The 23029-nt window shown below is 43.4% G+C and overlaps 1 protein-coding gene across 1 annotated transcript; it reads left to right on the plus strand.

The window, feature by feature from the left end:
* The first annotated feature begins 559 nt into the window (after nucleotides 1-559).
* Nucleotides 560-20142, plus strand: SPTLC2 (serine palmitoyltransferase long chain base subunit 2). Its single transcript, XM_072116783.1, has 12 exons — nucleotides 560-797; nucleotides 4750-4932; nucleotides 9720-9874; nucleotides 10007-10155; nucleotides 10275-10399; nucleotides 11632-11725; nucleotides 12257-12362; nucleotides 12436-12655; nucleotides 12852-12978; nucleotides 17681-17816; nucleotides 18614-18743; nucleotides 18938-20142. The coding sequence occupies exons 1-12, from the start codon at nucleotides 660-662 to the stop codon at nucleotides 19055-19057; spliced, it is 1683 nt and encodes a 560-aa protein (XP_071972884.1). The 5' UTR covers nucleotides 560-659; the 3' UTR covers nucleotides 19058-20142.
* Nucleotides 20143-23029: the final 2887 nt, after the last annotated feature.

Consider the following 23029-nt stretch of genomic DNA (forward strand, 5'->3'; position numbering starts at 1 on the left):
ACGGACGTATACACTTCTATGGGCTCATGGCCCTATACGGGAGCAGTACGGTGCTGCACACATGTCCTATCTTTCTACATGATACGGCGCCGTGCCGATGTATGCCTGCCGTACTACGGTACGGTGGGCACACATTGTGTGCATGTAGCCTTACATTCCATTACCTAACACAAACTGTAACGCAATGTTAATGCATACACAGAACAGCTCTCTCCTCGCTTATAAATAGTAGAGCTCCTCTAAGATTGGCAACTACTGTAGGCGCCAATCTCCATTGATCACTGTCGTTATCATCTCCTCCCATGCAGGCCCTGTGTGCATCTACAAGGCGGGGCACCACTCCGTTATCCGATGTGCAGTTTCTGCATGATGAAACTACGTTTCTCCTGGTGACTCTTATATGTGTTTAGTACGTGACGTAGCAGGGCGGCCCCTTACACTTAGGTTACTATGGTTCATGCACGTGCTGTTTAGATTGCTGACGTCATCCCGTCGCTCCCTGTTATGCCCCGCCTCTGTCTTTTGCAATTGGATGTCAAGTGAAAGTGTAAACCGCGCCCTGATTTGACGTTTCATGATGTGATTGGTGGAGCAGGGTCGGTCAGTTCCGGTATCGGACGGCTGGGCGTGGCCGGGGTGACAGGAGAGACAGGCCGGAGATGCCGCGCTACAGCACCGGAGAGGCTCCCGGGGGGCACAGCTACCTACAGAAGGCTGCAATGAACGGCAGCTGCAAGATCGAAAACGGAGGGCTCAAAAACGGATACGTGAAAAATGGCGTGTGCCCCGAGGATCGGGTAAGACGAGATGATGAAAGTACTTGGGTCAACCATAATCCTGTCTCTGTGATAAGTATCACACAGTTCCTTGGGAAAATACACAGGCTGAAGTGAGAAGTCAGATGTTCTAATATACAGGCTGAAAGAATGAGCTCTATAGACTGTGGGGGTCAAAAGTTATTATATATTATATGTGATGAGAGAGGCACAGGTTATAATATACAGACTTAGCTTACCAGCATTGAATTAATGGATAGCATGCGGATAAATATTATTTTTATGTGCTCGGAGCCTTAGAGAGATGGGTCGGTGGTTATAATATGTGAGGTGGCTCAGTGGTTAGCATTACAGCCTTGAAGCTCTGGGGACCTGGGTTCAAGTCCCAGGGTCAACATCTGCAAAGAGTTTGTATGTTCTGTCCATGTTTGCATGGGTTTCCTCCCACACTCCAAAACATAATGGTAGTTTGACTCATTTCTGAGCCCCATTGGGGACAGGGACCAATTTGGCAAACTGTGCAGCGCTGCGTAATCTGTAGGCGCTATATAATTAAAGGAATTATTATAATATCCAAAAATGTATTTTGGGCTGTTGCTTGCTTTTGCAATGGCTACAACGCGCCCCGTGTATTTCAATGGGCTCATAGATGTGACCTAAGGGCTGCAAATTTGGAAGCAAGTACTTCTGCTCTATTTTGCAGCTCAGGCAGTCCTTTTCTATTGCCATTGCCTACAACACACATGTCCATTACACATAATGAGAGAGAGGGGCAAGTGTATATAATATGCAGACTGCAAGAGTAGTTCAGCACCATTAGACCAGCGTTAATAGAACCTAGACCGTATATCCATGTATTATGTAATGATACTAATGATCCCCCTTATCTGCCCTATACAGAATGGGACCATTGGGACAAATGTGTCCTTTATCATATCTTGGGAAGCATAGAAGTGATAGTCCCACCACTTCTGATGGAGAAAATATAAGCTAAAAAGTATCTGCTCTGTAAAAATGACCCTAATAGATGGTTACAGCTTTTAGTGGCTACACAGGGCAACCTCAGATATATTCCAGGTACTATACAGAATTAAAATATAAATGAATAAACAACAAGTAAAACTTGTATTCAATGTTAAAACCGTCTCTACTTTAAAATTAATTTTTGTAATTTATTTATTTATTTATTTTTTTAAGACCTGGGTACATAGCCTTATTAATATACGTAAGCTATGGTGTGTCTGTATTGTACAGTGGTAGAACGCATTCACCAACCAGCCCTGTCTCATGCATCTATGAACTATTGAACTAGAACTAAACATGCCGTGGGTCATGTGACGCGCATACTCTTTCTCATTATCCTCATCTACATCATGGGATCCCTGGCACGGAATTAGCAGCAGTGTTACCTGACATCCACCATCTGTGTGATGAGTTTACATTTTTGTATAGTGTCTATACCACCACTGTATAATTGTTATATTACAGCTGGATATATACTATATATACTATATTCTGTATAGTTGCACAGAGTACTTTTGTACTTTTTTGCCTTTACTTTATAATGTCTATATACAACCTTTAATTAAATAGAGGCTACAGCTGAGGATCATCCTAAGGTTACAAAAAAATCCAAATTACATTTCTTTTTTTTTTTTTTTGTAAAATGGCACAGCCCCGCCATGGACAGAGCCCTTGCTGCTGTATGAAAGCATGAGGCATATTCTGTGTACATGTCTGTAAGGCGTAAAGCATGAGTCTCATGACCTGTGGAATGTCAAACACAATGGGGGATTTCTTTGTGCGCATATGAATGGAATGAAGGGCAATCCTAAGACTGTTACTTTATCTGTGGCTCCTCCTCCTACATGTCCGCCATGTTGTGTGTGGTTGTGGCAGCACAACATCCATCTATTTTATTGTAAGGGGCTCTGTGCGGGACAGATAAATACTGTCAGAATATAAGAATAATGAACCTATTCTTATAGGCCAGGACAGGCTATATTCCCTAATCTCTGCAGGTGGGATCTCTTGGGGAAGGGGTTATGCTGCTCTAAAAGGTATGATGTTTTAGATATGCCCTAAGTAATGTGAACACTTGTCCTCCATCTAATGTGCAGCAGTAAGAATTCCCATGTTATCTCCAACTGAAATGTGTTAACACATTTGTAATGTCTTATTCTCCAATCACATTTGCAGCAGCAGAAACTATTTTGTGTGACTTTAAGTCTACATTCATACAAACATATGGGGGGCGTATATACGGCCATACACGTGCGGCACCGTACCGTAGCCTGTAGAAAGATAGGACATGTCCTATCTTTCCCTGGAATACGGCGCTGTGCGCTGTGTATTCCTATAGAGAGGGGTGGGAGTGAGCAACGCTCTTCCCCTGCTCCTCTCCCCGGCGCTGATGTATGTACTAGGGTACGGCGGGCATACATCGTATAAATGTAGCCTAAGTCTTCTTCTCAAGTCACATCTAAGGTTAAAGCTACAGTTCTACTTTATAATTCTCACTTCTAGGTTTGGCTTCAATAACTGAATGTTAAATCCTAAACGTTTAAGCTTAAAACTTCAAGCAACATCCACTCTTCTTTCCACTCCTGCCAAACTCCATGCTTTTTGTGCTACAGCTCGGCCCCATTCAGTTGGCCCAAGGAGCAGAAGCTGTTCTCCTCTGTAACCCCTCCCCAGTTTTATAATATCAGAAAACCTTAGAAAAGTTTTTAGAAACCAAAGTTATCATTGCTGTGGGTGGGGGGTTGCCTTGTCAGGGTTGCTAGGTGGTGCTGCATGGGGTGTAGGATCTTGTTCATCTACTGCCGCTCCCTCAGTTCTTGGCTTCCTTCCAGATGCATCAGGAATGTTCATTCTTATTCCTGGTCTTGGCTCCTCCATCTCCATTTGTGTTGTGCAGACTTTGTTCATATACAGCAAGCACAGTTCAGATCAGTGTACTGATCGTCTAGAATCCATAAATTGGTGCCATGTCATGTGCCCTGCTGGTATAAGGAGGAAGGGGTTCACTTAAGGTTTTGTTCATATTTTATTTTGTATACTTGCAATGGAGGGCAGAGGCATATCCCACTATATGCCTACATACGCTGGAATACATCTTCTTTGAAAGTGGTAGGGAAAGCAAACATTGAAGGCAGACTGATTTGATGCTGTACTTCTTCATGGTGCCTCTATATATGGACAGTTTCAGCACTGGGGAACAGTTTATGTGCATTTTTGCCCCATAACTTCTAATGGCCTCCACTGATTGTATACTTTTTACAGCACTCAAAAGAAGGATATAGTGCTGCCCATTACCCTATTCCGTCCTGTTTTTCCCTGCTGGATGCAACATATACTTAGATTCCATGTTCTTCCCTACTGGATAGGAAATAACTTACTGAATGACTGCAACCTGACCACTGATTATATGAAGTCTTGGCACAACTTCATTAACATGACAATTGACAACGTATAAATTAGTGTGTGTTTGTTGTACGGCCAGAGGTTGGTAAAGGAGCTGATATTAGTATGAGGGTGGAGTCATTGTCATGGTCGGCCGGCTTCGCCCAGTGAAATCCTGCATAATTATCATCCTCCAGTTTCTGCTGAAAAAGCTGCTCTGGAATGAACGGTTTCCTGGACAGTTTAACCATTCCCGCTGACAGCGGAGGAAGGAGGGGGTGTCATCCGCACATCTTCATGCTTTCAGTAATTTATTCTTACAGTAAAGTGAATACACAAAATGACCAATGTATTGACCCTGTGTAGAGATCACAGAATGAAGAAGCAAGTTAGTTAAGCAGCACAGAGTTTTGGAGGAAAGTTTTCTGATGTTGTGGGAGGGGGACGAACTGCGGAAGCAGGAGTGTTTCCTGGCAGAACAGCATATTTTGGGGGAAGGGTCTTTAGCAAGAACATTGATGTTTGGTTTCCACCTGTATTTGACTGCAGTTATTTCTCTCATTTTCAGATTCTTAACGGTGGGTTGTACAAGAGACCATTCCATGAGGCATTTGAGGAAACCCCGATGTTGGTTGCCGTCCTTACCTACATGGGCTATGGGATTCTCACCTTGTTTGGTTACCTGCGGGATTTCCTCCGGGCCTGGAAGATTGAAAAGTGTCACAACGCCACAGAACGGGAGGATCAGAGAGTACGAGGCTGAGCGGCTGTGTTTGTGTATAGTATTTATGCCTCTAGCATTGCTGCGTGTAGTTGATATAGTTCTACTTATGTTGCATGTCACCTTCCCTGTACATTAGTACATTCAGTACCTTGCCCTCTTTTTGCAAGGTTACATAGCTTCTTCCTGGATGTATCATTCTTTGGTATGGGAATGTGTATTTGCTCAGCTGGTAATGGGACTATGCAAATCCTCGTTTGGCAGGATTAACCATTTCCCTGCCAGGTGTTTCTAGAAATTTTGTTGCGTTATTGGCCAGATCAATTTTTTTTCAATTTGAATGTACAAATGAACTGAAATTACAGCATAAAGAATAATACTATACCCAAAACAAACCATATATATTTTATGGAAAAAAAACAATGAAAACATATTTTTTCATAAAACTCACATCAAAGTGTAGGATAACGCACAAATAAGTCAAAGTGAGCAGTTTTATGTATACCCCAACATCACTAAGAATTTACACTCCCAAACATTCTAAAACAAAGCAGTGGTTTCAATCCACAAATGTGTAAGTAAAATAAGTACAAATTCAGACTACTTGTATAAAGAAAATGTACATTCCTAAAACCGGTAAGATTTGAGGGGATCATACATATCCCACATGTTTATATTCAATTAATTAAATCCACAGGGTGCACCAAACAATTTTTGCCGTAAATTGCACTCAGCTTGCTTCACACCAATATATTTATTTTACGTTCTTCTGCACAACATTAACCCAAATAGAAACTATGGGGGAGATTTATCATCAAGTTTCTGAGGTAAAACTGTTCTGGTTGCCCATGGAAACCAATCAGAACCCGGCTTCCATTTTATAAACAGCTGTGGGAAAGTGAAAGCTGAGCTCTGGTTGGTTGCCATGGGCAACTAGAACAGTTGTGCTCCAAGAGACTTATTATAAATCTCCCCTTATATATCCATAAACCAAGCTAACATGGGTCACTTTCCGGTGTAACATGTGTGCCGTTGTACTAGCAGCGCAATAATGGAATATTCCACGGTTCAAAAGAATTTGAGTAACAAAGGTTTAAATAATGGAGGGATGTTTTAATTTCAAACTTTATTCAGGAGTGTGTGTGTGTGTGTGTTACATATAACCATTTTGGACAAGTTCTGGATTACAGTGTTAATATATAGCCACCGTAGGTGAAGAGGATCAAATGTTAATACAGGCAGTCCCTGGATTACGTACAAGATAGGTTACATAGGTTTGTTCTTAAATTGAATTTGTTTGTAAATCAAAACTGTATATTTTATAATTGTAAATCCAGACAATTTTTTTTTTCTTTTGCCCCAGTGACAATTTGAGTTTCAAAATTTTTTGCTGTAATGGGACCAAAGATTATCAATAAAGCTTCATTACTGACACCTTACAGCTGATCATTGCAGTCTGTGTCTATAGTAAAGCATTCAGAAAGCTTCAGCAAATGTCCCAGTGGGCAGAGGGGTCCATCTTTGACTAGGGGTCAGGTGTCCTTAATTAGGGGACTGCCTGTATACCCTTTAAAAAGTGACAATGCAAATTTTACATAAAAAAAAAAAATCACCCAATATCTGACAGAGAGCAAAAGTGCTCTCAGATTGTTCTGGGTAAGGGCTAATTCACACGGTCGTCTGAGGGGACGTATATGCGGCCGCAAATTTGCAGCCGCATATACGTCCCCATAGACTACAATGGCCGCCTGGCGGCTGTACGGTGCTCCATCTTTTCCTTGGTGTGCGGCCATATTTCACCTCCTCCTCGCCCGCACGGCAGGCATACCGCGTGTGAATGAAGCCTAAGAGAATATAAATCACATGAACATTTGCAACAGATAAAGTAAATATTGACTTTATCTGTGAGAAGCTTCTGTGCAAACTTCTCCCTGCAGGCAAAGAAGCTGGAGGGGTGGGCACAATTCAGAAGACTATAACCCCACCTCCCTCCTTGCAGGATCCGCTCTTCTTTTAGCTTCTTATGACCTTTTTTTTACAAGAAATGTCTTCAAAAATAATGCAAATAAGCCTTAGGAGCTGCGGGCTATGGAGCCAGGTCGCCCACAGTCTCATTTGCATAATTTCTTTTCTAAACAGAAGGTCATAAGAAGCTAAAAGGAGAGTGGATCCTGCCAGGGGGGCACACACCTGTATGTAAGTGTGTATGGTTGTCCTGGTGGTAGATTTCCTTTAACAGCTTAGCCATTTTGCACCTTCCTAACATGGAAGGTTATTATTTTTTTTTTTTTCCTCCCAAATCTGACATGTGTCAAAAAGTGGTTAGAACACCAAAATAACCTTGACAAGGTTATTTTAATAACCTGACAAGCAGACATTCAGTAAATGCTAGTTATGTTTTTTTAATTTTTACATGTAAAGAGCTGTGTGAGGGCTTGGTTTCTGCGTAACTTCATAGTGACTGTATTTAATATTCCATGCCGTGTACTGGGAAGGGGAATTTGTGCCGCTTACTTGTGGGCTTTTCAGAACCCCTAGGGTACTTTAACCCCAGGTAGTCTGATTGATCTTAACATATACCGTGCTACATGCCGTACCATGCCGTACTACGATATGGCGGTAAATGGGGATTTTCCTCCTCATTCTTTACAATGTGCAAATCTCACGTTGTAATGAATGGGTTAAAATTAAGGTATCGCCTGATTTCTTCACTCTTCTTCTGGGTTATAATGAGACAGTCTCGGGTCTTTGGAAGACCCGGGGCTGTCATGGCAACCAATCACAACCGCCATCTTTTTGAAGCTGCTGCCAGCAAAGAGCCAATCGCGGGTGTTAACGGTAAGTGTTTGCTGCAATATACAGCAAAGACTTTCCGGCTATCGAGAGGGCTGTGTTATTACGGTGCATGTCGGGAAGGGGTTAATCATACTCTCGTTTTACTAGGATATTATGAGTCTTAGAACTTTAGGTGCAATTTCTCACATTTTCGTTCAAAACGCAAAATCATATTTTTGAGGGACCTTTTCAGGTTTCAAGTAACTTTGAGAGGCGTAAATAATAGTAAAGCCTCATAAATTATCCCAGTATAGAAACTACACCCCTTAACACATCTTGTTATGAAGTTTGTAAACCCTTTAATTGCTTTATAGGGGTTTAAACAAAATTGGGTGCCATTTTGAATTTTTTTTTTTTGGGGGGGGGGGGGCGAAATGAATGCACTTTTCAAAAAATGTACACCATTTCAGTGGATAAAATACCAAATCGCTCCAAAAAGTTGATAACCAATGTTTCCTGAGTATGCCAATCTCCCCATATGTGGTGGTAAACTGCTGTATGTGCACCCCATTGCATTGAAGGGAGGCTGCGTCATTCAGAGTAGATTTGCATTGTCACTTTTTAAAGGTTACACAGGCAGTCCCCTACATCTGACTTACAGACGACCTCTTGTTACAAACGGCCCTCTGGATGTTGGTAATTTACTGTACTTTAGTCCAAGCCTACAATGATCAGCTGTAACAGTTATGAAATGTGTCTGCAATTAAGATTTATTGTTAATCCTAGTTCTAATGACAATCCAACATTTTTAAAAATTGTCACAGTCCAAAAAAATTCTCTCTGGGGTTACAGTTATAAAATATACAGTTCCGACTTGCACAAAAATTCAACTTAAGAACAAACCTACAGAACCTTCCGTATATACTGTACTCGAGTAAAAGCAGACCAGAGTGTAAGCTGAGGCTCCTAATTTTACCGCCAAAAACTGGGCAAACCTATTGACTCGAGAATAAGCAGTGGGTGGGAAATGCGTTGGTCACAGCCCCCTGTAGTATACAGCCAGCCCCCTGTAGTATACAGCCAACCCACAGCACTTTAAAAAGAATAAACTTGCATACTCGCCTTCGGGTGGTTCCGATGTTCGGCGCGGATCCTCTTCTGTCTTCTCTTTTTAATGCTCCGTTCCCTGCGGCTCCTCTTCTGTCTGCTGTAACAGCCACGTCCACAGGCTCTGCTGGCCGGCTCACACTATGATGCGGCCGCCAATGATGTCATAGTATGCGACGGCCGGCAGAGCGCATGGCCGCATATCTGATGCTTGTTACAGAAGACAGAAGAGGAGCTGCGGGGAGCGAAGAAGATAGAAGAGGAACCACGCTGAGCATTGGGGAGCCACGGTGGAAGGTATGTTAGTGTTTTTTTTTTTTTTTATTATTGTTTTTTTGACTCGTGTATTAGTCGAGGTGGGGCTTTTCAGCACCTTTTTGGTGCTGAAAAACTGCTTATACACAAGTATATACAGTATCTGTATGTAACCCTGGGACCACCTGTACAATCTTTATTATTTTTGATTATTTGGACATATGAGGGCTTATTTTTTTGCTGAATGAGTTGTACTTTATGGATACTACATTTTTGGACATGGAGAATGGCCACATACCCTTTACATGCCACAGGGTTAACACCCACAATTGAAGGAATGCCGAGCACGGGTGTTACAGCAGTATGTCAACTGCTATATGCGGGTAACGCCCACTCTGTATGGTGCCGGCTACACGGCACACATCAGAAAGGTGTTTAAAGTGAATATCTCCGCATCCCTGGCAACTTTTTTAGATTCCTATGAATCGGAGGAAAAAAACCCAGTGGGTCTAAGTGCCAGTGATTCAAAGTCCTGGAATGGAGGACGTATCTCATATGGCCTGAGGTGCCACCCTGTGAGGACATACGAGATATGACCTTGCAAGGGAAAGAATTAAGGTATATTTAGTGTTGTGGTCACTTTTTCTCTCTCTCCTGATCTTTTGCTCTCTGCCTTGCAGGATTTTGTCCCTCTGTATCAAGACTTTGAGAATTTTTACACACGGAACCTTTATATGAGGATTCGGGATAACTGGAACCGGCCAGTGTGCAGCGTCCCAGGGGAACGAGTGGACATTATGGAGCGGTTTACAGATGACTACAACTGGACCTTTAAGTGAGTAGCTGCAGCAGGTCACTTTCCTCTTATCATATCAAATGTGATATGATATGCCAAGCACCAGCTTTCTGTGTGATGGCACTTCTAAAGCTTTGTGAATCATTTTAGTTTTGCTGTATTTTCCTGTAGGTTTACTGGTCGAGTGATTAAGGGAGTCATTAACATGGGCTCTTACAATTACCTGGGCTTTGCACAGAACAGTGGATTTTGTGCTGAGGCTTCAGCTGTCGTCTTGCAGCAGTATGGAGGGGGAGTATGCAGCACACGGCAGGAGATGGGTGAGTGACCCCAGTATAGAGCCCCTCATGTAATTTACTTTGTACTATCGGGTCTCTTCATTTTATTCTGCTACTCCATCTCTACAGATCCCTCTGTTAAGCTTTTTGCCCCCTTGCAGGCAACCTGGACAAGCATGAAGAGCTGGAACACCTGGTTGCGGAATTCCTTGGTGTGGATGCAGCCATGACCTATGGAATGGGTTTTGCTACAAACTCTATGAACATCCCGGCTCTGGCAGGAAAGGTGGGTGCTCTTAATCTTCTTCTTCTCCCTATCTGGCCAGATTATTCATTAAAGGAGGTGTACCAATAATGTATCAACATTATTTGTAGTCTGGGGCGTTGCTAGGTCAAAAGATCCAGGGCTCATGCCCCGAATCTTTTGGCCAGTGCCCCGAATCTCCTAGGGTCAGCAGGGCATCTGCCCCGCTGCCCGGAGGTTCCTTCCCTCTCATCAAGATCTGTGTCTGAGGACACAGATCGTGATGAGAACGAGTGCAGGCGCTGCTTTCCCCTGCAAGGACCTAGCCTCCAGTAGTTCTGGAGGCTGAAGCATCTGTGATGATGTCATGATCACATGACCTGCCATGGAAAGCAGTGCACAGAGCTGCATCTGTGAGGTAAGAGGAGGGAGACATGATAGGAACTAGGGAAGGGGGAGAACATTGGGGGCTGTGTGAGTTACATTACTTACTGGGTGGCTGTGTGGGGCACATTACTTACTGGGGGGCCCTGTGGGGGACACATTACTTACTGGGGGGCGCTGTGTGGGGCACATTACTTACTGGGGGGGCGCTGTGTGGGGCACATTTCTTGGAGCGTGTTAACACATGGCACTAGGACAGGCCTCTGTTTGATCTCATTTCCGTTTCCAGTAATACACATGTGATATGTAACACGCATCTGGTGTTGCTTAAATGCAAGACAAACGTGTGAGCGCTGCCTTTCTGTATTTGGGGGGATTGTTAGGGGCAGCAGCAGGATAACACTGCCAGGGAACCAAGATTTAGGGACAATGAGAAACATAAGACGTGATGATGTATAATGGAGAAGATGTCAGACACGTCACCTGCAGTCACTGGATGTAACAAGTAGGGATTTCTCCTGTGCTATCTGTAGCTGTATATACTAGAAGTAACCTTGTTATTGGCACAACCAAATGTGAGAGGGTTACGTACAGGAGGGGGCATTTCCGAAAGTGCGATACACATGCATTGGGGCCCGTGCCCCGGATCTTTTACCACCCTAGCAACGCCCCTGTTTGTAGTAGTCTGATTCCTGGAACTCCCAACAGCCATGAGAACAGAACTTGGAAGTTCCGGAGACCAGGGTTCTGTTCTCAATAAATGAAGGAAGCATGGTCAGGCCGAGTGGGAGTCTCAGCATTCGGACACCTAATGATCAGATTGTTATCCCCGATCCACAGATAATCAAAGTTTGAGATCTTCCTGATTTTTTTTTTTTTTTTTTTTCTAGGGCTGTCTGATCCTCAGTGATGAGTTGAACCATGCAAGCTTGGTACTGGGGGCTCGGCTCTCAGGGGCTACAATCCGCATCTTTAAGCACAACAGTAAGATAATGGACTCTTGTTACTGTCAGACATGTCCTTTGCTATGGTCTTGTAGTCTTAAGGCCCCTTTCACACTTGCGTTGCACATCACGTCAGAGTCTGATCAGAGTGAAGAGTTTGGTCAGTGATAAACTGACATTTTTCATCGGTTTTCAGTCATATTTCAGAGTGTGTTCAGTGGCTCAGTTTTTTTTTATATGCTTTTTTGGTGTTTTCAGTGCTTTTTTCACTTGCAGACAGCGCATGAAAAAGACTCATTACTGTGTTCAATGCATTTTTGATGCGCCCCAATAGAATTGTATGGTGCATTTTTCACGACCATTGCCTCAAAAAGTAGAGCATTCTGAGATTTTAACGCACGTTAAGAAAAAACGTGTGTGTGGGTTAAAAAAAACAGGAAGTTTGACAAAACCCATTATATACAATAAGTCAGCGCAATGCATGTTCTGCAGGTTAAAAACGCAAACGTGAAAGAGCCATAAGGGTTCTGTTCGTGCACCTCTCTAACCTATCCCTTTCTTCCTCCCATAGATATGCAGAGTCTGGAGAAGCTGCTGAGAGATGCTATAGTTCATGGTCAGCCTCGTACTCACCGGCCTTGGAGAAAGATTCTTATCCTGGTTGAGGGTATATACAGGTAACCACAATGGGAGGGGGTTGTATTTCTGATTAAAGAAGGAACTATGGTTTGATGATTTTATTGGTTACAGCATGGAGGGTTCCATTGTCCGCCTGCCTGAGGTCATTGCCCTGAAGAAGAAGTACAAGGCTTATCTCTATTTGGATGAGGCGCACAGTATTGGTGCACTGGGACCAAACGGCAGAGGTGTGGTAGATTACTTTGGTCTGGATCCCCGGGATGTGGACATCATGATGGGAACATTCACTAAAAGCTTTGGTGGAGCAGGGGGCTACATTGGGGGCAGTAAGGTAAGTTCATGCTTGTAGTGGGTTGCTTTGAATGAGGAGAGCATTTAATATGTGGAATAAGATCTTCATATATCTAATCTTGGCAGTGAACAGTGAAGCTGTTACATGTCTTATTGTGTACAGAACTGCTCTTTTGGAAGTCATGTAGCCACGGATACTGATGATTAAAATCTGTATTTGTCTCTACCCGCCTTAGGTTCTTATTGACTATCTACGAAAACACTCCCATAGCACAGCGTATGCAACCTCCATGTCTCCGCCAGTGGCAGAGCAGATCATCACTTCTATGAAGTGTATTATGGGTGCCGATGGCACCAGCCTTGGTGAGTAAAGCCTCTACACACACAACCGCTGCCAAACTGTTTTTTTTTAGATGACAAATGAACATGTACAGCTGCCAGTGACTTGTATCCAGAGAACAAATGTAACACACAGTTGACTTCAATCCTTCCATCAATTTTTATATTCCCTGTTTATCCTTGGTGATTACATAAATGTGTTATTGCATCTTGCGATTGGGTCGTTAAAATCAAAGTAATATTTCTTACTGAACAACCTTTAAATGAAGTGCTGGTGTGTTCTCACCCTTTTGCATAGTCTTGGGCAGCTGATGAATGGTCTTAACATCTCCAATCCTTGTGTATATGGTTTTACCATACTAAGGGTGATGCCACACTTTTGGTCTGTTAATCTATTAATTATCTATAATTGGAGAAAAACGCATGCTTAAAAATGGTCCAAAAACGCCATGTGTGGCATCACACTAACATGTGCTTTTACAACGACTATCTTTGTGGGTTATACGTAACATCCTACTACAATCTGCTGCTCTGTATTATTTGTTGGTGTTACATATGTATGCAATGTCTGGATATAAGCTGCTTTATCATTCTGTGCCACTAGATGGTGATGTGCCATCACTTAGTTGTTCATAGGCAAGTGCCTTCTGTTTGGTGCACCAAGATCTCCACTCTTCTCTCTCCCACCTCCATATTACATTTCTTGAATAGTTGCAGCCTCCATAGTCATTGCTGACACTTTAATGTGCTGCAATCAGAGTATCGTCTTCTTACATTGGGACATTAAGTGCCAGCTTAATCATTAGATGGTGCCAATGCCAGATTATTTGTAAATGGGATATGTCTTATTTCTATTGATGACCTATCCATAGCATAGGTCATCAGCATCAGAACAATGGGGGACATTTACTTAAAGTGTTGGTGTCTGCATTGGCTTTGTTACCGACCTGCTCTCGGTAAGAAGATACACATTTAATATTGTGGAGCTGTGCAGAGACATTTCTGGCGCCGAGACCATTTTCTGTCCCTGGGACCAAAATATGTCCCGAGCACCAGAAATGTGTCCAACAGTCCCTGCTAGACCAGTTTTCTTTTGGTCTACTTTCCGCCAGTTTACAGTGCCCAAAAAGGGCTGCGACACATATTAATTGTGTCTGAGTTTCCACTCCGCCAAAGTCACGCCCCTTTTCGGAGAACAGTCGGAGCAGACGGAAAAAGTAATTTTTTCTGGCTCCGCCAGCTAATAAATGGGTCTGAGAGCAGAAAATGTGGTGAGAACGGCACAAAACTGGTGGAAACGCTATAGTAAATGTCCCCCAATGAGTCTGACATTTTGGAACTTTGAATCTCCACTAATGAGCTGAGAATCGATGCAAGCACATCAATGGGGCACATTTACTAAGGGCTTTGCGCCAGTTTTCTGTAAGACTTTGCACGTTCTTTCTAGTGTAAACTGCTTGCACAGGTATTTAAGAAGTGTCTGCACTTCAACTGTGTCGCACGCAACCGTTTGTGGTGCATCCGCACTAGTCACCATGCGACACAAATTAGGGGGTGTTCCAATGCTCATTCTGACCGTGCGCCAGATTTAACATGAAAAGTCTGTCGCACACCCTATGTTAAAGGTGCACCACAAAATGTTGGTGAACTCTGTCGGGGCAGTGCAGGAAAGCGCCGGATTCATGATTTCTGGCACACCGAGAAATATACACAGGCAGAGCACATTTAGTTCAGTTTCCGGTATCAAGAAAAGGGGAATGGGGAAAAAAGTTGAGGTAAAAAAGTGTGGTAATACGAATAATGCCACACTAGTTTGCATCATTTGTAAATGTGAAAATATATTCAAGATTTTAGAGATTCAATAAATGTTACATTTTGGCACACTCACAATTTTTTTTCTTCTCCTAAATCTTCCCTCTTCCCTTTTTCTTGATACAATTTTTTTGAGGTGGTGCACACCGTAAGTGTTCTCAACATTTGAACACATAATGTTTCCTCGTGCAGTTTCCTACATTCTTAGTAAATGGTGTTTACGACTCTGTTGCATGAATCTGCTTATTTGTATTTATTACCTATGGATAGGTCATAAGTCTAAAAAAGCTGGAAAACCCCCCTTTGAAACCTCATCCATCTGGAGACTAGACTGTCATGTTCGAGTGTCCTGTCAGGGTTGTATAGAAGTATAGGGTTCTTGGGTTAATAAAACTCAAAATTACTGATGGTCTTTGCCCTCTCTTGACCCTGTTAATAAGTGGCTGTGTTCCTAAGTTTCTGTCTCCCTGCCTAGACTACTAGAGGATCCTTTTACACTTGTTAAAGCTTGGGGGGAGGGCATGTAATGCAATCCTGTCCATCCCATCCTTTTGTCTGTTATTTACACTGGGCACCTGATGCCAGGAGGCAGATTTTTTGTTGCTCTGATCCGGGGTTGTGTTGCTTTTCTGCAATGCTGCTCTGTATAGATCCTAGCCTTATGGCTGTACTGTTGGCTATGATGCCCCCTCATTTAGAACACATTGGATAACTGTTGTGCAAGATGAATATGGAACAGCCAGATGTATACATTCAGAGGGGGTGTAGCAGGTTTATAAATGTATGGGCGTGGATTATTCTAAGCTCCCTCTTACTCATGTAGATTTTGGGACTAAATCTGGCTCTTATCAGACTCACATGATAGAAGTGAATTGGGGTGATCTTCCTGCAGGTCACCGCGTGATTCAGACATCGCCAGATAGAGTGTGTTGCTCCAACCTGACGTTCTGAGCCACATATCCAATGCACTAAACTGGGGTCCTGATCTGGCTGTTGCTCTCTGGTTTCTGCTACTGTTATCTTGCTGTGTTTGCTGCATTGTGAGGAGCTGCAGATAAGACGATTTGTACAGGTGAGATGTGTGTGACCACCTGGTTGTAAACACACCTGTCATCCAGCCTGCACCTACCCTATTTTGTCCTACTGTTGGTGATGCATTATTTATACGCTCCTTCTATGGTTTGGCCTACGTTCCTTCATTTGCAATTTACCTGATTCTAAGCTTTGTGGGACTGTGAATGGCATGTTCAGTCCCAGGCTTAAAGATGTTTGTAGTCATAGTCCACAATATTCTCCACCCAGCGCCCATGTCTTTACAAGGGAAGTGAATGTTTTACTGCTCTACCTGGCCAGGACCCTAATCCATATAGAAGTATAATACTGACTTATAATAAATAAGTGTCTGCTCTTGTGGGGAATCTTGATCAGTCTTGGGGTTGGATGTCAGCTCGCAATGATTTACAGTCTGGAGCCGACATCCTCCCCAGGGAGAGAAGACTTCACTCGGCTGGGGATTATAAACATTGTCCAGGATCAAAGAGAAAAGTAGATTCTAGTTCCAGGGGCTGCAGCATCTGGTTGCGATAAAGTTGTTTGTGTTGAGGGGGGGGGGGGGGGTTGGGGGGGCAGCTGCCATTACAGTGCAGGTCACACACAGGCGTTAACCCTCTCCTGCCTCGTCCTCTGGATGGGATTTTTTGAGTATCGCTGATACTGTATGTTTCATTGCCTGTGGCTATTTAGTCTTATCTATTGTGGCGCCATTTCAGAATCGTAGTAATATGTCTGTGTGTTCCTGACTCTCTATCAGGTGAAAGAAATTTCTAATCCTTCTGTCCAGTACATGGTATGTTCTATCCAGCTGCTGGGTTTTGTAGTTCTAAAGTCACTGTGCTCCTGTTTGTAACATTGGCTCCTCTCTATATCTTTGGGGTGGGTGCTTGGCGTGTTGAAACAGCTGGGGGGCTTTGATCTGATGGTAGACATTAACCGTGCCCCTCACATCCTCTGATAATTGCCATGGGGCAGACGGATGGGGCCCTGTTCATACAATTACAGTTCTGCAAGATCACAGGAAAACAAAGAAGATTGGTTCCAGATTGTGCTGATGAGCAAAGAACCCTACTTGGGAGAGACAGTGAGGGGACTGCAGACTGTGACTTCCACTTTGTAGTCATTCAGTAGAGTACTTCATTGGCCCTAGTTGTTACCATGGCAGCAGAGGACCCCAAAAAAGAAAATCCTATGTGAAATAATGAATTGGATATCCACTGGAGCGATACTTTCAGTAGCATAGAAGGGGTTAATGGGGTTAAAATGGTCATAATGTTACAACCATGTGGTCAATGTTACATTGATCAAGTCCTTGTTAGGAAATAGTATGTTATTTCTATGATCTGGGATGAGTTGCAGTGCCAGAAACATCCATAGATTCTAAGAGCCCTATTTCCATTGAAAACAGAATGGCTACAAGATCCTCTATTGTGTTTTATGGAATTTTAAGGTAAAGGATGATGTGGATAGTGTCCTCAGAAGATGGCCTCACAGACGTTTGTGACGTTTCTAGAAGCTGGAAATGGACTGTAGTGTTATGGGACCAATTATGTTCCTGACCCGACTTTCCCGATTTCCTCAGATCGGAAGGTCATGCTGCAGCCACTTTATGCTGGTTGGGAGATTAGAAATGTCAGCCTACTGCTTTGCGCCTGTTCTGCCCTCGCTGCAGGGTGTTGATGACGCAGAAACCAGTGACCTGTGATCTCTGTAATTGGATTGATTTGTTCCCGCATCATTTGTTGCTCTCGCTGTGGTGGTGGCGTCGTTCAGTGTCCAGTTCATTAGCTTCATTCATTTTCACACGGCCTGTGCCCAGGTCTTCAATGACTCCTTATAACCCAGAACTTTCTCTCCACAGGAAGGGAGCGCGTAGAGCAGCTTGCGGAAAACACCCGCTATTTCAGACGCCGCCTTACTGAGATGGGGTTTATCATCTATGGCAACAGTGACTCTCCTGTAGTTCCATTAATGTTGTACATGCCAGCAAAGATTGGGTAAGGCTGTTGTGGTGAAAGGGTGAACAAGAAGTTAAAATCCAAAAGGTCTTCATATAAAATATAAGTTCTGGTGACCCTTTCCATAACCATACTGGTAATGCTGATTGGGGTCAGAAAGTAAGAGTTCTCCATATGGAGAGTTGGCCAAATAAGGCCGCCTTAGGCATGTGGAGACTTAAAGCCATTGATGCTCCACTTGGAGACCCATCTAGGTCGTAACAGCGCTGTCTACAGATGGGAGTCTGTTCCTTATGGAATACATATACTGGTTTGGCTTAATCCCATATCATGTTATTGGACTTCTTGTAGGTCATACTTGGTGTTAAGGGGGCCCCTTTCAAGGTATCAAAACGGAGGCATTGTTTTCCATTTAACACCTTGGAAATCATATCTACATCACGGAAATGCTGATTAACAATCAGTTTATTGTCTAATAGTTTTCACATGGGATGTGTGATCCAGCTTGCATCAACTCATGATAATTTTTAGGGACACACGTTTGTTCATTTTGTAGCTCTGAGTGATGATAATATGGCATCTTCCCGAATCTGATGACCAGTGTTAAACCAGGGCTCCCTAAATTATAGTTCCACTTTCCTTGTGAGATGAGAAGGTAATATTTGACGCCAGAGGGTGATTGTACATCCCCTGTAATTATTGTAGGAGCTTGATTCATCTCCAGGTGTTGGTCCAAGAGTGGAGTATGCACCTATTATCTAGTATGTCTCTCTCTGATAGTTGTCTCTGGGGTTTTGATGATGAACTTACAGTGATATCCTCTTCCTCTTTTGTAGGGCATTTGGACGAGAAATGCTGAAAAGACACATTGGTGTAGTAGTTGTGGGGTTCCCAGCCACCCCAATTATTGAATCTAGAGCACGATTCTGTGTGTCAGCTGCTCATACCAAGGAAATGCTGGATGAGGTGAGTTTCCTATACATAGTGCCTTATAGATTGGCCCCTACAGGGATGTGCACATAGATTGTAAATGTGAACTAACTTCTCCAATGAACAGCCGGTGCCATGCATCAGTCATAGTAGAGACATCTGGTTGATGTCTGAGCAGTAAAATCGCCCTGTATCTGCATTGACTCCTTTTATATTTTACTTTCTTACAGGCTCTGAGCAAGATCAGTGAGGTTGGGGACCTTCTGCAGCTAAAATATTCCCGCCACCACTTTGTGCCATTGCTGGATCGGCCATTTGATGAGACCACATACGAGGAGACAGAAGACTGATTTGTGTAATGTGAACACCACACTCCCATCATCCAGCCGGGAATTCGGTGTTGAGCAGTTAGCCTGCCTGCCCCCTAGTTGAGGGGTTGTTTTATATTTGTAAATTTTTTTTTTTTTTCCATTTTACATCTTATTTATTCCGGATGGGACCTGTGATGACCTTTTACGTGTCTGAGGCGTTCACTCTGTATTGGGACCGGGGTCTCTGTGGGAACAGGAGGGTGATGCACATGGATTCCTGAGCAGCTATGTCGTTATGTCTTCTCTGGAGTTGCTTTGTAGTGCAGATGAATGTCTCAGGGAGGAGCAGCACAGGTGCTACATATAGTGCTGACCTGAGGAGCTAAGAGGCTGGACCCAGTACAATGACTCCTCTTGTCCACAGCCAGAGCATTACCTGGCTCAGTGGATAGAGGCCGAGGGCACTCAGTGGTGAGTCGGAGTGTAGGCTGCTCACATGGTAACATGTCTACGGGGACATAGTGTGCACTCCATTATTGTATATTCTAGCTCCTGTGAGGGTTGGTGGGATTTCAGCTGGTGTAATGAGGGTCAAATGTTGTCCTGGGATAGGATCTCTTGAGCCACTTTTGTTAATAAATGTTCCTCACCAAAAGTCTTTAACTCTTTACTTTCCAAAAGCAGTCATTTTTATGCATCTCATCTTAATGACTGCTGCTCTTTCTGTCACCTAACCCTGTTATTACAAGTCTTAAAGAGACTAGTGATTGTGGGACCAGGATAAATTGGGTGGGAGGGTATGAAACACTCTGCCTCATACCAAATGTTTCTACCCTCTTTTTCATTTTTGCCTTGTGTGCTCTGGTTAAATCACATTCCTTCTTCTGTAATTAAATCTGTGTTGTGGTTCTGGGTCCTTGGGGTCAAGACCCTGGTAATGTTCATAAAATGGCCTGAAGTTGTTGATTTCTCTGTGGTATGACGTTTGGATGTACTGAGCCGGAAGAAATCGCACTGCACTGGCCACATCAGAATCGGCAGAGACTTTGGGGAAATGACGCATTGACTGCTTCTAATGGAAGAAAGGTCAACTGCTAAACAATAAAAGTTCATTTATTTTCGAATGGTTGTGCTTGGCTATCTTTACAATAACCTCTGTTCACACTGGGGAAAACTGATGAAAACACTGAACCTGACTATTATATGCCACATCAGTCCAAAAGAATGTAGGCAGAGGTGGTTACTGGAATGGTGGTCGTACTTCCAGAGATGATGTTAGGTGTTTTTGCTCTAGCAGTTTATATTTCCCCTTATCCTGTCTGACTTCTGGGACCCTCTGCAACCAGGCACTCCTTACTTAGGCCTCATTCACACAACGCAGGGCGTCGCATACGGCCAGGCAGAGAAGAGTGAGGGGTGAGCGTTGCACAACATAGACGGCAGAGTGGCCACAGGGCAAATCTGCCTGAATAGAGGACAACATGACCGGGTGCCATAGACCTCAAATTGTGTGGCCAGATCACAGCCCCCGTTACGGTCGTATGAATTAGGCCGTAGCCTGTGAAGAGCTATAGCTCAGGATCCACTTAAGTAAATGGTTTATGAAGCTACTAATCTAAACAGTCCCCTCTTCTACTATTATGGTCACTAGGTCAAAGTGTTAGAAATGCACAACATACAAAACACTGCAGCAATATGTGTATGGTGGTTAAAATCTCAAACAACACAGCCTCTACTGACTATGAGTAAAACACAATGGGCACATTTTACTGCTAGAGGGATATAAAATAATGCACAATTGCATAAGTACCCCAAACAAGGGGAAGTGACGGGCTCTCTTTTATTTTAGGACTACACAACTTAGAGGGGTTTTCCCAGGAAACAAATTAGATCCTAATAATTGGGCGGCAGTCTGCTCCGCTTAACTCGGAGTGACGAGGGGTTAGACTGAAGCCCCCCTCCATTCTCGTGATCTGTAGGGTACTCATCACTGAGATAGGGCCTAACTTGTTTCTTGGGAAAACCACTTTAAGTAGTGTGGTGGAAAAATAATGGCATTACTAACCCCAAAGTTGCTACCTGTATGGGTTTCACAACCATGATAATAGAAAGATGCAAATATATGTTCTCACTTGTAGGGAAACTCAAAATATTGATGCTGCACAGTTTACATTAATTTGAGGTTTGTTGGATATCACTGTGGAGCAATTTTGCAATTTTTATTGTCTGTCTAGGACAACCATATGTATGTAGCACCATTAAGTCTCTGGTGCTTTACAACTGATAAGGGGTTCCCAAAAATTACATGAAGAAAAGTACAAATACAAGTAAAAAAAAAAACAAAACTAAAAAGCTCACAATCTATAGGGGAGAATAGAAGAAGACATTAGGTGGGGGAGCAGAGCAGTGCAGATATTGTGTGTTGTAGGAAACTGTAAACCGGTGACATTGGAAAGTGGGGGACACTTTGAAACCTATTGGAAGATAGTTCTAGATTATGGAGAAGTCCAGGAGATTGTTATGAGAAGACCGGATACAAATAGATGAAAGCAGAAGGTCATGTGAGGAATGGGGATTACATGTGGGATGGTATTGTCTGGATAGTTCAGGGATTTATGGAGGGGATAGGTTGTGGACAGCTTTCTAAGTCATGGTTGAAAGGTAACTTTAATTTCAGATAATTTGTAATATGGAGGGAGGGGGGTGTTGAACGTTTTCCTAATTTACTTCATTAAAAAGTTCTGCTTAGGGTACATTCAAACGGAGTTATGGAAAAATACCAAAAATGTTAGAGGTGAGTTAGGGTGATGGCGCACGTGGCGTTTTGAACATGTTTTTGGCCTGTTTTAATGCAGTCCGTCAAAATAGGCATGCTTTTTTGAACAGTTTCAGTTAAGATAACTTGTCAAACCTGTCAATAACTGATGCATTTTCACAAAATAAATGTGTTTTTCAAAAAAACATGCGGTTTTTCAACAGACTGCTTAAAAACGGGCGAAAGAAATGTTCAAAATGCCACGTGTGCCATCACCCTCAGGCTGAGCACCACCAGCCACAGTAGTTTCGCACAGGTTTCTGAAATAAACTGGTGACTTTAGCTTGTTTGTGATGCTTGTGGAACTTGCTCCAGGATTACCGATCAGGTAAATCCCACAAGCATTCCGTAATGTGTTCAGATACCAATAGCTGGAATAGCTATGACTGCAGTGGAAGATTTGTGGATTTCATGTTCGATCAACGTCTGTCATGATATAGAGCAGCGGTTCTCAACCTGTGGGTCACCGCCCCGACGACCAAAACACGATAAAACAAGTGTGCATTATGCACACGTTAGTTTTTGCAGGACCTTGAATAACATCATTCAAAGTCTCACTGAAGGGGACGCTATAGCAGCGGTATTTCTGCAGAAATACAGCTCCTTTAGCCTGGCCTGTGGTAATCATCACATGGCCCTCCGGCTTCTCAATCGCATACAGCAGGGCTGCTGACAGTGAAGAGGGGACAAGGATGGAGGACTAGACCTGTGGGGGATGCTGGGTAACATCTGGGGAGGGGATTCTTTGTTGTGTGTGGGGGGGGGGTCAGATTCTGGAGGGGTTTGTTCTGTGAATGGGGGGGGGGGGGCAGATCTGGGAGGGAATTTTGTGTTGTGGAGAGGTGGAGGTGACAAGACCAGGGGGTGAGATTCTGTTTAAGGAGGGGGACAATACCTGGGGTGAGTGCTGTGTGAGGAGGGCGTAGCAGACATGGGGGCTACCGAAGTGAGGTGAGGAGGAAGATAAGACTGGGGGGAGCAGTGTTATAGTAATTGTATTGTTTTACATAGGGAGCAGTATTATAGTAGCTATATTCCTGGTCATAGGGGGCAGTATTATAATAGTTATATTCTTGTACATAGGGGGCAGTATTATAGTAGTTATATTCTTGTACATAGGGGGCAGTATTACAGTAGTTATATTCTAGTACATAGGGGGCTGTATTATAGTAGCTATATTCCACTGACCAAGTTAC

Source organism: Engystomops pustulosus, chromosome 7 (assembly GCF_040894005.1).
Source record: "Engystomops pustulosus chromosome 7, aEngPut4.maternal, whole genome shotgun sequence".
In the NCBI taxonomy this organism is placed as follows: Eukaryota; Metazoa; Chordata; class Amphibia; order Anura; family Leptodactylidae; genus Engystomops; species Engystomops pustulosus.

Bases quoted from the DNA above. Each gene is read 5' to 3' on its own strand.
- SPTLC2 (XM_072116783.1), top strand. From the start codon at position 660: ATGCCGCGCTACAGCACCGGAGAGGCTCCCGGGGGGCACAGCTACCTA. The intron at 10,400-11,631 runs GTGGGTGCTCTT...TTTTTTTTCTAG, and splicing joins TCCCGGCTCTGGCAGGAAAG to GGCTGTCTGATCCTCAGTGA. The intron at 12,656-12,851 runs GTAAGTTCATGC...TACCCGCCTTAG, and splicing joins GCTACATTGGGGGCAGTAAG to GTTCTTATTGACTATCTACG.